The sequence below is a fragment of the Triturus cristatus genome, chromosome 4_2, assembly GCF_964204655.1.
Source record: "Triturus cristatus chromosome 4_2, aTriCri1.1, whole genome shotgun sequence".
Classification (NCBI taxonomy): domain Eukaryota; kingdom Metazoa; phylum Chordata; class Amphibia; order Caudata; family Salamandridae; genus Triturus; species Triturus cristatus.
Window position 1 is genome coordinate 339,688,707 of NC_140586.1, and position 13,970 is coordinate 339,702,676.

Genomic DNA, 13,970 nt, shown 5'->3' on the forward strand with positions numbered 1-13,970 from the left:
AAAAAATATATTAATGAAGACACAGGTTTAGCAACTTGTAAATGAATCTTTTCACCCTCATACTTTCTAACAGCAATGACTTTTCTTACATATAGAGCACATATTTGGATGTGTCAACGTGCTGCACTCTGACAACCGAATGACTCGGAACTGTGACAGGTGTATTATTAAATAACAGAACACTGTCAAAGGCACAGAAATGTACTTTTTCTGAATGACGGTCATCACATTATATTTGGTTGCTTTATCATTCAGTTTCGGTAGTTTGCTTTTCATTCTGCAGTCAAAAGTGCACGATTCTCACTTCTTTTGATATCACTTCTCTGCCCTGGAGAGTGGCCGAGAGCTTACTGATGGTGAACATAATTGTTCTGTGTTCTGCTGCCACTGTTGCAGACTACAAATTTCACTTGCATTCCTGTTGAGAGGCTATTTGAAACCTGACATTCCTTCTGTTTGAAGTGAATTGCTTTCTTTTAGTGTAGCTCTTGCATGTTCCCCCAGTAGTGCAGGTGTGACTGTTAAACACCTGGATGCTTCTATTTGAAAGCTGTAACAGACATGAACTGTGCCTCTCCTTTGTACTAATACATTATCTCCTGGCACACACTTTCATGACATGGGTGTGTTGTATTCATTTGGTGTGGCTTAGATGGCTGGAGTTTAATTTACTTTTTTTAGTAGTTTCAGCACCTAAACCAATCCAAATTGAAGCTGTTTTTCAGTAATATATAATACAAAAGAACCATGCATGCATACTCAAGGAGTTTATGTGGTGAAAACAGTGAACAAAATTTAATGAACGAGCTGCCAAAGGAAATATCTAGCCAGTAGGCAGGTAAAACCTAAGTATGTCACGAAACACACAGCTGCATGTGCCATAATGCAGGGAAGTGGCTGGGCGACTTAGAAGAACCGAGGTTAGTGGGATGTTAAAAAAAACAAGCATTGGCATAGCCAATACTTCTCGTTTTTTGGGACCTTATAAGTGTTTAGCCATGCAACACTTGATGTTGTTGCACCAAGGATATTGTGCTGGATAACTAAACAACTAAACACTTATAAGGTCCCAAAGGCGAGACCTATTGGCTATGCCAATGCTTGTTTATTATGTTATGTTAATGCGATTTGTAAAGCACACGTATACCCTAGAGTGTCTTGGCGCTGTCTACTCCTGAGTAGGTAAAGCCTAGTTATTGAAGAGCCAAGTTTTTAGCTGTTTTCTGAAAGAGATGAGGGTGGGAAGAGCTCTGATGTGGAAAGGTTAGATGTTCCAAAGCTTGGCAGTTCCAACAACAAAGCTTCTACCTCCCCAGTGCACTCTATAGATTCTGGAAGTAGTCAAAAGGTTCGCCCCTAGTGATCGCAACTGTCTGCCAGGAGTATATACCCTCAAGGAAGAGGGACAGAGCTATTTGGGTTTCATCAGCATTGGAGGTTAATGCCAGGTCAGAGGATTTGAGTACAAGAGCCAGCTCTGTATCATAAATAATGAACAGCGTGGGACTGATAGATAAACCCTGTGGAACCCCACAAGGAAAAGAGAAGGTGGCTGATTCAAAATTGCCCGATGTTAATGATTGTGCACGCTCAGTCAGGAAAGATATCAGCAGGGATTTAGCCCTCTTTATGATACCGAGGGTGGTGATACGTTTGATCCGCATCCCGTGGTCAACCGTATCAAAGGCTGCTGATAAATCGAGAAGAATAAGTGCTGCCGCTCCACCCCTGTCGAGCACGATCCTTATCTCCTCGGTGGCCTTGATCAATGATGTCTCGGTGCTTTGGCTGGATCTGAAACCAAATTGTGTTGCATCCAGCATCTGGTTATCTTGAATATACTGTGTGAGCTGACTGTTCATCACTTTTTCAACAGGTTTAACAGGCAGAGGGAGACGCAAGATGGGTCGTAATTATTGGAATCAGTTGTGTCTAAGTTTGGTTTCTTCAACAACGGAAGAATAGAGGCCTTCTTCCACTAAGTCGGAAAGACTCCTAAAAAAAACATAGTATTAAAAGTGGCTGCCAAATTTGTGCCTATTAGGTCTGGGATAAGTTTCAGGGCCAACGGGGGCAAGGGTCAAGCGGTGATCCAGCTTTACCCTTGCTCACCATTGTGGCTACTATTTGTTCTTTAGTGACCGGAGAGAATTCAGTGAAAGTGCAGTTCTCAGGCCGCTCCTTGCCCAAATCGAATAGAGTCTTGACAGAGGAGGAAGCTTTAAACTTAGAGTAAATTTGGTTTACCTTTGCCTGATACACTGGACTAGAGAGTCACAGAAAGCTAGTGTGGCAATGTAAGAATGATTTTCTGGTGGTGCCGCAAGATTAGACACCACCTGAACCAGTTGTTTAGTAGAATCACGTGCAGATTCTATTTCCTGTGTGATTTAATCACTTTTTCCTTTATTAGGAGATGTTTATATTCGGCCAAAGCCTGCTTGTAGCGCCTTTTCTCTTGGGGATCATAGTGAAGCCGCCAGTGTCTTTCCTGTCTCCTACATTGCTGTTTTTCGAGCCTAAGAGCTTCGGAAAACCATGGGGCGGACAGAGTTTTTCTGTTTTTAGAGACTTTCTTGTATAGGACCAATTTAGAGAAGGCGGCTTGAAGCTAATCTGTGTAGGTCTGGGAGGTCTGCTCTGCATCGGGAAAAGGCTCAGTTTGTGTTATTTAGCTGTTATGTGAGGAGAGAACTATTTATGTTTTTCCAGGACCAAAGCTGCTTGGGAAGACATGGCTAAGTATAAGAAGGTCGTTCCAGAACATTTAACTCAAATTTCATGGTGTGATGGTCAGACCAAGCTAGAGGAAGAACCTCCTTTAAAGTGATCTGTTCATTATTGGTAAACAAACTGTCTAGGGTGTTTCCAGCTGAGTGAGTGGGTGTGTTGATTTTTTTTGTGAGCCCTAATGATCATAATGTGTCCAGGAGGGTTACCGTATTCTCATCAGCAATGAGATCTAAGTGGAAATTAAAATCCCCTAATACGATGAAACTACTTTCACAGGCAGTGGCCTTTAAGAGGAACCCCAGATTACCCAGAAAGACTCCCTTAGGTCTAGGAGGACGATAGAGGAGCATGCCTTTATATAGTAGTTGCTTCACATAGTGAGGAAGAAGCCATCTCACCCATTACTAGAAACCTGTCGCGATATATAAGCTCAAGCCCACCACCTCTTTTCTTAAGTCTATCGTGTCTGTACACTAAAAAGCCGGCGAGGGTTGCTGTACAGCAATCAGGGCCCGAAGAAGGATCAGCCCATGTTTCTGTGATAAATAGGAGGTCCAGTTGCTGGTTATCTATCAATTCGGCTATTTCGTTTTTGTGCTTAGGAAGAGAACTCGCGTTGATGAGAGTGCCATGAACTCGGGCTGCCTCATCACCCATAAGGCTGGATACGATGCTAATGTTATGATGAGTGTGACCTAAATTAGGGCAATCCAATAAAGCCAGCGTAAAGCCGCAATTCTCGCAATGGCCAGTTGCCCTCCTGGGAAGGTCAGTAATGTCAAAGCGAGCACATGCATGCTGTAAATGATTGTGAGACTCAATGAGCGCTCGCAACTCCTTACCGGTGTATATTACTGTGTGAAGCTTGCCGCTGGTAATTTGGGCAGAGGTTCTGGCGCTAGGTGTGATCCGGCCGTGGATGGGTGCAGGCGGGCTTGGGAATATGAAAAGGGGGTTTAACTGGGGTCCAGTAACCCCTATGGGGTTCACAAATTCCCCTGTGAGCACTGTATGCTGGTAAAGTAATAGTAATTAAAATAGTGCGAAAGGTTAAAATATAAAATGAAAGTCTTGCTTCCTTTAAGATGGCGCGTGCAACAGGGAGCCAGGCACCTCCCGAAATGGCAACGAGTGCCTACAAGGAAATAAACTGGAGGACTGACAGTCCGTGCTCAGGAAGAGCTGCGTGGACGCGCTGAGGCATGATTTAAATAGCCCTCCATGGCAGGGGGCGTGTTGAGTAACCAGTACCAGAGCGCAAACAAAGGTTAGGGCAAATAAAAAAGGGCGTTTAACTTGGGACCAGAAACCCCTACGGGGCTCACAGGCTGCCCTGTGAGCACTGTATACTGGTAAAGCAATAGTAATTACAATAACTGTGCGAAAGGTTAAAATATAAAATGGAAGTCTTGCTTCTTTTAAGATGGTGCCTGCAACAGGGAGCCAGACATCTCCTGAAATGGCAACGAGTGCCTACAAGGAAATAAACCGCTGGGCTGACAGTCCTTGCTCAGGCCGAGCTGCACAGATGCGCTGAGTCGTGATTTAAATAGCCCTCTTTGGCAGGGGGCGTGTCGAGGAACCAGCGCAGGGGGGCGAACAAAGGTGAGGGCAAATAAAAAGGGGGGGTTTAACTGGGGTCCAGCAACCCCTACAGGGCTCACAGGCTTCCCTGTGAGCACTATATAATGATAAAGCAATAGAAATTAAAATACCAGTGAGAAAGCTTAAAATATAACATGAATAAAATGGAAGTCTTGCTTCCTTTAAGATGGCTCCTGCTGCAGGAAGCGAGGCACCTCCCTAAATGGCAACGAGTGCCTACAAGGAAATAAACTGCAGGGCTGACAGTCCGTGCTCAGGAGTAGCTGTTCCTCAGGAAGTCTGTGGAACGTCAGATGCAGCAGACCGGTCAGCTTTGTTGCGGTGCCTGCAGATGCAGGGGTGTGACTCCTTAACTCCAAGGGAGATTACTTCGGGTATCCTTGATGCCCACAGTTCTGTTGAAGATCCTGGAAGAAGCGCAGACACAAACGACGAAGAACACTTGCAGAACAGCAACTCCAGGAGCAGCAGGAGTCTTCCTTGATGCAATCTCGGTTCCAGGCAAAGTCCAGCGAAGTCCAAGCTTCCAGAAGTTCGAAGAGTGATGTGGTTTCAGGCTTGTGTCTTGTCCTGCAACTAATCTGCGTACCGATCTACAGGTAAGCCCTTTTATACCCGAAGTAAAGCGTTAGGACAACTCAGGGGTCCCTACCAGAGGATGGGCTGGACAGAGGGGAGGATACTCCCATGTCCTTTTTCCAGTTTCGTGCCAGAGCGGGAACCACGGTCTCTCTGAACTGATTCCAACTTTATTGTGCAACGAGGGCACCATATGTGCCCTTCAAAGCAATCTGGTAATGCTGGCTAGCGCCCCCAGGCCAATACACTAAGTCCTGCCTGGGAGGTGGTCACACCTCCCTGCGACAGGAAACCTATTGTTCTACCTTCTCCTTCTTGAGCTTGGCTCAGCAGCAGGAGGACAGAATTGTGTCTTTGGTCAGAAGCAGCACTAGCTCGCTGTCAGACCCTGAAAGGCTATTACTGGGAGTACAGGTAGGTACCCCAAGGGAGCCCCCCAGTACATGGGACAATACTTCCAACAATGTAATCGGTGTTGGGGTATGAATCCAACATGTTTGATAAAAAACATGACCGAATTCGGTGCAGCCACTATATAGTTAGACATCTCGTAAAGACTGATGTCCACTATATGTATTAAAATGGCTGACGCCACTTACACAGCCTGGAGAATCGACTCCGGGATTTGTAGGGGTGTCCGGCTCATGCAGGGGCACCCTCACACTTATAACCAAGCACCCTGCCCTCAAGACTGAAGAACCTGCGTAGGGGTGACTTGTAGGTTTAAAGTGCAGGGACCTCAGATATAAGGAAACTTATATCTGTAGTGAGAGGTGTTAGCACCAACTCACATGGCTGCAATGGCAGGGCTGTAGTCCCAGTTTAAGTGGACTCTCATCGGTGGCACAATACATGCTGCAGCCCATGAGAGACCCTTAGGACTTAGAAGGGTACACCATTAGTCACTTATGGGTGTACATAAGTACTTACCATGGTCAATTTAGGGAGAAAGCATAGTGACTGAGATCCTGATTAGCAGGATCCCAGTCAGACTAGGTCAGAAACAGATTGACACCAAGCAGAAACTGGGGGTAACCATGAAAGCAGATCCTACCTTCCTACACTCACTATCAGTGAGGTTCCTACGATGCAGAAGAAAACGTTATTTACTTGTCTTCCTAGTTCTGCATCGTAGGTATCCTCACTGAAGTCATAATCAACCCTCCCTCCTCTCCGATTGTCCGTACATTTACTATGTATGTTTCACTTTCTCCACATTTTACCAACATTTAAAAAGAACTGAGGATTTGAGACAAATTGCCATTACAGTGCATGCTGGGTAGGGAAGCTGCTGACTTCCTAAAGTAAAAGTGTATTTTTCCTTACACTCAGTGAACTCTTGACCTGTCGGGCTCCTTTTTTACTTTATTTTCTTCCTTTGCAAGTGCTCAATGGAAATGCTTCTAATTTACTCATGGTTGCCTTGTTGTCAGGTGCTGTAATTTGGTCTTTTTACATTGTTTAGATACCATTTATAATACGGAAAGTATTCAGTCCAGAAGCAGGACTGACTTTACTTATTGGAGGTAACTCTATTCAGTGGGGATTGAGGTATTACCTCCAACTAAAATGATTTTTCAAGATTTGAAGAAAAAGTGTTCCGGGCTCCCTGTAGATGCATGGGAATATTCTGTGTTTATGACTTCAGCGAGATACGTATGATGCAGAACTAGGAATACAAGTAACTTTTCCTTCCCCCTTACCTCTTTCATTTGACTAAAACAACGCTACAATTTACCTCCATTAAAGTCCATCTTGTAGCAATTACTGCCTTTTGAAAATTTCTTTTTCAAATGCCTTTTTTAAAAATTCCTGTAGTCCTGTATTCCCTAGAGGTCATTAAGAAAATGTATCCTCCTATCTGGAGACTTTGTCCACCGTGGAAGTTGAATATTGTCCTTTATCATCTTATAGGCTCTCTCTTTGAGCCTATATATAAAGCTTCCCTTCAACACCTATCCTAGAAGTCTTCCTTTTTGGTCGGCATCACCTCAGCATGTAGGGTTAGCAAAATACAGGCTCCATGTTCCATGAGCCTTACACAGTATTTCACAGTAATAAAGTGGTAATGAGATTCCATCCTAAATTCCTCCCCAAAATAGTGTTGGATTTTAATGGCAATCAAACTATTTCATTCCCTACCTTTTTTTCAAGTCACCCATGTCTTGTAGAGAGGTCTCTTCACACTTTCGATGTTAGGACGGTGCTGAAGCTTTATCTGGATAGGACTTAAACTTTGAGCAAGTCAAAACAACTATTTGTAACTTATGGTCCTTTATGAATAGGGCTTGCCACTTCTAAACAATCCCTGTCTAGATGGATTTTCTCACGCTTAACCCTGTGTTACCAGAAAGCCAACAAAGTCTTATCTGGGAAACCTACAGCCCATTTCACCAGAGGGTACAGCGGCTACTGCTGCATTACTTCGAAATAATCCAGTATCTGAGATTACAAAAAAGCAACGATCTGTTCACACCTTTACCAGATACTATTGTACTAATTCAGATTCTAGTGCGGATGCAAAAGTAGCACAAGCTTCTCTAAGAAAATGTTTTTGCTTTAAAGAATAGCTTGTTTATCTCTTCAAATATAGGATTTTAGGGGATGATCTAGCTAATCTATTCAGTGCTCATGATCATCAATGGAGATCCATGAGAGAGAAGGAATGGTTTCTTAACTGTAATCCTAGCTCTCACTCAGGGGGATCTCCATTGAAATCATAAGCAACCTCCACTCCTCCCTGTTGCAAGAGCTAAAGTACGGTTAACTCTATCCTGAAACTCAGTGCATCACAAAACTGGCTAAATAGCCACCAACAGGGCTCTATTCCTTAGCAGAAGCAGTGCTATGACCAATGGCTTCTTCGGCAGTGTGAGAGTTCACTCTGAGGGAGATTGGGGGTATATAAGCTGAGTTTGGGAAGAAGAGATGGTTGAGATGGTGCTTTTTATGTTTTCATGACTGAGCCATTAAAGCTCTGTTAAACCCTTACTTTGTTTGTCCTTGAGGACAGTTGAGGAGCATCACCCAGAGCCCCTCACTGAAAAACATCCAGAAGTTGATACTTTCCATGTACAATTGTATATTATCACAATCTAAAATGTTTTAATGCTTGTAATAATATGTTAGCAGTGGTTATAAGTATGAATAACTGCCGGTCAGTGTAAGGAAAAGTTAATTACCAATGTGTATCTGGTACACCAGTTCATTAGTTCTAATAATGCCAACAACTACCTTTTTTACCACCAGATCATTTAACTCTGTTAGTCTTGTGGTGAACAGTGTAAATATCTTATTGGCACTCAAAGCAAGGAATGTAAAAATAGAAAACAAATAATAGGTACAGTTGAGAACAGTTTCTTATCATGTTACTTCTTTGGTCTCAACACTCTTTAGAAATTTGAGTACAGTTCACGAACCTGTACTCCGGTTGGTAGTATTCCAAAAGGTCGATAGTGTAGAGGAACCTGTAGACAAGAAGTAAACGAATTACTGTCATCACTCATTTCTCCTTTTGTGATGTTTCAACAGGTTCTTCCTGCTCCTAATGTGAAGCTGAACAATAACCACATTTACAATAATAATGGCTATGGTGTGACTATTGTCCAGCCAGATGAGAAAACCTGCACCACCATAGACGAGACTCTCGGAGGAGCTGCAGCAGGTGACAAGAAAGAAGAGGACACACTCTCAAAAGCTATCCAGACTCTTAGCTTAGAGATGGGCAACAATAAAATAGAAGCAAACACCATGGGAGAAATTGGCATTGTCTACTATTGAACGAAAAATATCTTGACTTTCTTTCAAATGTTCAGCTTTTATCACTGTTAACATGTACTAAAGCCAGTGTATGTATGCATTAGATTTGTTGGTACATAATAAATATTTTAAATACGCACATATGCTTTGTGTTGGGTAGTGTATTATAGAATTGATGACTGATGTTACTCTCAGGAGCAATATCTTTTTAATCTCCAGTAATTTAAGACTTCTTCAGAATAGTGGTATTTCCACCAAGTATTGCACTCTTGCAATAGTCAGGCATGAATGTAGTTCATGCCGGATATGGACTTCTGATTAACAGAATATCGGAGATGATGAATCCTGAAAGTTTAATAAAGTATTATAGTACAAACATTTAGTAAATGCTAACAGAATTTTATGTCCCAGACCCAAATTACTAGTGATGGGATGTCCTTCCCTTTCAAGGATGATGGAGGAGTACATGCATAAACACTTGAAGGGACCTGAGACTGTCCACACCCATGATCATGCTTCACCTCCATAAAATTCCTCTTCAGCACTCCCTCCTTTTTCTCTAAGATGAGTGAAGGTCTTCGTTTGTCTTAAACTTTTTACATTCACTTCTTCACAGAAGGTTTGCACTCATTTAGTGCTGTTACTAACACCCTTCAGGACTTCTGTTTCTTGAGCCTCTGATGTCTGGCCTAATATGGTGCAGGATCTGTTGACCTCTGTTTAGGTAACTATTATTAGGCACACAGTTTCTGTCCTTCTGTTTCACTCAAGGCCATCACATATTGTTAGTAAAGGCTGTCTTTATTAGCATTTGCAGAGAATTCCAGGACTTTGAGCCCGATTTATTATTTGGCAATCGGGTCGTCCTCCGCCAGGGCAACAATGTAAATTACTCTGTCGCCCTGGTGGAGATCCTAACTGCCAAATTTGAAATGTCTATCGGGCCAAGAGACATTTGAAGCATTGACAGTAACCGCTGTCAAGACACTTCCTGCCGATGTAAAGTAACATTGCTGTACAGTTTTGTCAAACATGATGGAGACATACGTCAAACTTTGTTTAAAATTAAAAAATTCACAAAGAGAATCCCAAAGCAGGATTTCCTTTTTGAAAATAAAAAATCTACAGGAGGTTACATCCCATGGCAAGGGGAGCATGTTGCAGTTTTCTTTGTCGTGTAGCACCAGGCTTTTCCTGGCGATAACGGGCAGTGAAAACTCACCTGTAAGTCAGCTCATCTAAATTAGATGAGCGGACATACAGGTCATCCTCTGACAGCCCTTACTCTGTCTGTCAGAGAGCTGTAACCACAGGGGAGGTGAAGTAGTCTCCACCGTCATAACACCAAAGGTCCATTCGCATTTAAATCATGGCGTTTGGGCCACTATGTTGGCAGAAAGGTACTCTTAGCCATTGCAACAGAGCACATTTCTGACAACATATAAATTAGGCCCTTTGTTCTCAAATCAGAACAATGTTTTTTGCATGAATACTCCCTGTCAGTGATGTCTTCTACTGATGAATACTTCTAACTGCAGAGTCTCCAGTATTGAATCTTTCTTCTTCTTTCTTTTGATCTTTATTTCGACTTCGTAAAGTCATAAAAGAAATTCAATACAAATAAGACCAAAACTTTACACACTAATACACATTTTTAAAAATAAGAAGAATTACATCATCTACAAAGATATTTGCCACAAGTAAGAACTTCGTATAACACAAATAGAATTTCAATTTGTCAGAAAAGTTCTTCTAATATTCCACACCGCAGCTAAATACTTGCTGACAGCAAATACAGTTGAAGGGGATAGATCAGATTTTAACAATCGGTAATCATAGATTCACATGCTTGAATCTCCCCAGTCGTCATGGTGGGAGTCCCACGGTAGTTAGATAAGCAGTACTACAGAAGAGCTTTAGAAACCATTAATAAAGAAAGGAAATGTTAAAACCAATCTGCATCTTTATGTTAGACCCAAACTTTAACCAATCAGAGACAAGCCGCAGAGCCACCATACCTCAGATTTCTAACCTCATGTCGTGTGTGAGGGTCTCCCTGAGCTTTGATCAATTTGTCAGTTAGGGTTCTTTTGACCCTGCTGAATTCAGCTTAAGATATTGTTTTCTATCTTCTATACTTTCAAGGATGTCCGAGGGATCAAAGAAAAGGCTTTTTAGACCCTGCAGATAATGTGGGAAGGCAAGACTATTCTCTGAGGACCCCCATAAGGACTGTCTTTACTGCCTATATCCCAAGCATACTGCCAAAGATTGTAAATATTGCAGAACCTTTTCTGCCAAAACCCTGAAGGCCAGAGAGGCCAGAATATTATTATGGCTTCAGAAGAAAAAGTCCAGATCTGATTCTGGATCTGATGTGGAGGAAAGTCCTGGTCCATCCACATCTGAGAGAAAACGTGGGCTCCACCTCTTAAAGGCAGAATCAAAGAAGATGGAGGCTGAGAAACCATCCACTTCTGATAACGCAGCCATGAAACAGCCATCCAAAGGTCCTCACCAGAAGAAATCCTTCTCTTCTACTGCCTCTGTGCCTGTCACGCCCCAGAAGCAGGCTTCATTAACGAAAAAGGCTCAGTCGACGGACCAGTCGTCAAAAACAACAGCCAAATCACCGTCAACGTTTGTGGCTTCTACTGTGCTGGCTTCGATGGCGACAGTGGCGACGGCCTCGTCGACTAGCACAGTGACGACGATCACCTTGTCGATGACTTCACTGATGGCATCGATGATGACAACTGCGCCGATGACCACTTCTATGGCTCCGACAGCGACAACTCCGTCAACATCGTCCATAGCATCGTCGACTGTCACTCCGTCGACGACAGTGTTCAAGGCCCATACAAGAATACCGGTGTCGACGATGTTTTTCCAATTTTGTATCTTTCATAGATTCACATGCTTGAATCTTCCCCATCGTCATGGGACTCCCACCATGACGACGGGGAAGATTCAAGCATGTGAATCTATAAAAGATATCAATACTGGAGAACCACTGTGTACAGGTAAGTAACTTGTTTTTTACCTTTAGTTGTCAACCTTCACAGACGGTGTGATCGACGGAGCATAAAAAGGACATTAAAACATCAGTTGATCCAGAAATATCCAGGCCTGACCTCCCTAACCAAGGTATCACCTTTACCCCATTTCATCTTCTAGATGCAGAGGAATCAGGGGATGAGAGCTTGTTTGGTCCCGCTTACAGTCCATCACAGCTGAAGGTTAAATGCCAGGACACTGGTGATGAGTAGGACGCTCATATCCAGGATACCTCAGAGTACATGGAAGGGGACTACTCCTTTATGGCTCGTCATCAACCACAACAATATGACTCTTTTGAGGAGCATTATCCGTTTGAAGCATTCGAGGAACATCAGGATGTACGAGGCGATGCCGTGTTGGTACCAACTTCTCTTGTCACCGACCTTAGGCACATACTTCATGAGTATTATAAATGTTTTCCAGACTCTTAAGCCCCAGTTCTGCTCACGCCGGGGAGACCTGGCAAACAGGTTTCATTACCACTGCCAGTGGCTACTCCGCCACCTCCAACACAGGAGGAGAGACCAGCTCATCGGAGTATTACAATAAGGGACGACTACATTGAAAGCAATGCTGATGATCAGCCTGAGGAGGGAGAGCTCATTCAGGATACAGACATGATCGGCAGGGAATCGGACAACTATGTTGCTCCATATTCACCATCGCTTTCTCCCCCTCCAGCGAGTTCTCCTCCAGGGGATATTGGGGGTTTCCATGAGTTATTGGAAAGAGCTTCAAAAGATTTGATTTACCACTACCCGTAACCCAGACCTAATGTTCCCTCTATGATTTTAAAGATCCTGCCAGGAAATCAGTACGATCCATACCCAGATGTAATCGACTATTACATCTGGGAGGAAGGGCTGAAGTTGATGAGAAATCCGGCCTCTGTTATGGCCATATTACCAAGAACGGAGAAAGAGGGGTGCGTGGCCAGCAGCCAATGAAGATGGCGGCAGCCTAGGACAGCTCCTTCCCAAGTCGATGCTGTAAAGAATCCTGAGAAGAAACGGCGGTGCGAACACTCGCTAAGGCCCAGGAATACCTGAGCACTGACCCACAGTGATTGTGACCCGGTAGCAGCATCTGGTGGAGGACAGAGCGGGACGCGGCGTCCGAGGCCTGCATTAACAGGTGAGGCCGGGGCCTCGGTTACGCGGAATGCCGGAGACAGAGGGGGCGCCTCGCGTGTCCGGGCCCGGACGACTACCGCTTCCAACAAGTGATCGGGCTGGCGGAAGTGAGGAGTGGACTCGGAGGCACCCGTTCGGGATGGGATTTGACCGCCCGCCTCAGACTCGCTGGCAAGTTATATGCAGGAGGGCCCCTTGAAGAAACACGACCGGAGGCAGAGGAGCAGCGTCGGCGTAAAGGGAGTCCTCGACATCGCTGAAGCGGAAGCCGGGCCCCGCATCACGCCAGGGGTTAAGGATTGAGGCGGCTGGAGCGGGGGCTCGGTCCACGTGGGACGGGCGGTCGGTGAGTCTGTGGAAACACCGTGGGCCCCGTGTCTTGCTCTGGGTGCTGGAGTGAGGCGGAGCAGGCTCAGCTGATATACCAGAGCAGCGAAGCTGAGCGGGGGAACAACGACACCCCAATAGACACTGCTTGAAGGGCCTTAAGATATCCCCGCACTGATCCTTGTTCTCGCTGGCTGAGGAGACCTGAAAAAAGGGTGGACTCCTGACTAGGTGGCACGTGGGCTGGGTCGCTGACGAGTGCCCCAGACTGGGGCTCCGAAGGACAGGACAGCCCCCGCAAATAAGTACTCCAGGCTGTGGAGGGGGCAACGCCGCAGGGGTCGGTAAAACCGACAGGCCGGATGGGGGCGTTGCCTCGTGGCGGATGGGGGCGTTGCCTCGTGGCAGGCGGCGGCGACTGCCGGCCCTCTCTCCCGTTGTGCCTCCCCCGATTCAACCTACCTGCAGTGCTGCCCGCCCCGATCGACATGGGAGGAAAGGGCCAACGGACGGCACACCACACCAAGTTAGATAAATATGCATATCACAGGGGACAGCTGGATTCGCAGCCTCCGCCGGGGGCTGATGGCCCGGATCCAGTGCCTGAAAAACCAAAGGAAGTGACTCTTCAAGATGTGATGGCCGTGCTGACCCAGATGCAAACGTCCATTGGGACAATCTCATCCGACATCACGCTGATACGTGCAGATCTCTCCAAAATGAGTACAAGGCTAAAGGAGGTCGAAACGACCACGGAAACTCTCGCTAAGGACA

The 13,970-nt window shown here is 44.9% G+C and overlaps 1 protein-coding gene across 2 annotated transcripts in view; it reads left to right on the forward strand.

The window, feature by feature from the left end:
- Window positions 1–8,804, forward strand: part of SHCBP1L (SHC binding and spindle associated 1 like) — a 1,698,124-nt gene extending 1,689,320 nt beyond the window's left edge. For both annotated transcript variants that reach the window (XM_085600099.1, XM_085600098.1), the window contains exon 10: window positions 8,449–8,804. In XM_085600099.1, the coding sequence (XP_085456225.1) occupies window positions 8,449–8,697 (249 nt within the window). In that variant the 3' untranslated portion in view covers window positions 8,698–8,804. The remainder of the gene's footprint in view (window positions 1–8,448) is intronic.
- Window positions 8,805–13,970: the final 5,166 nt, after the last annotated feature.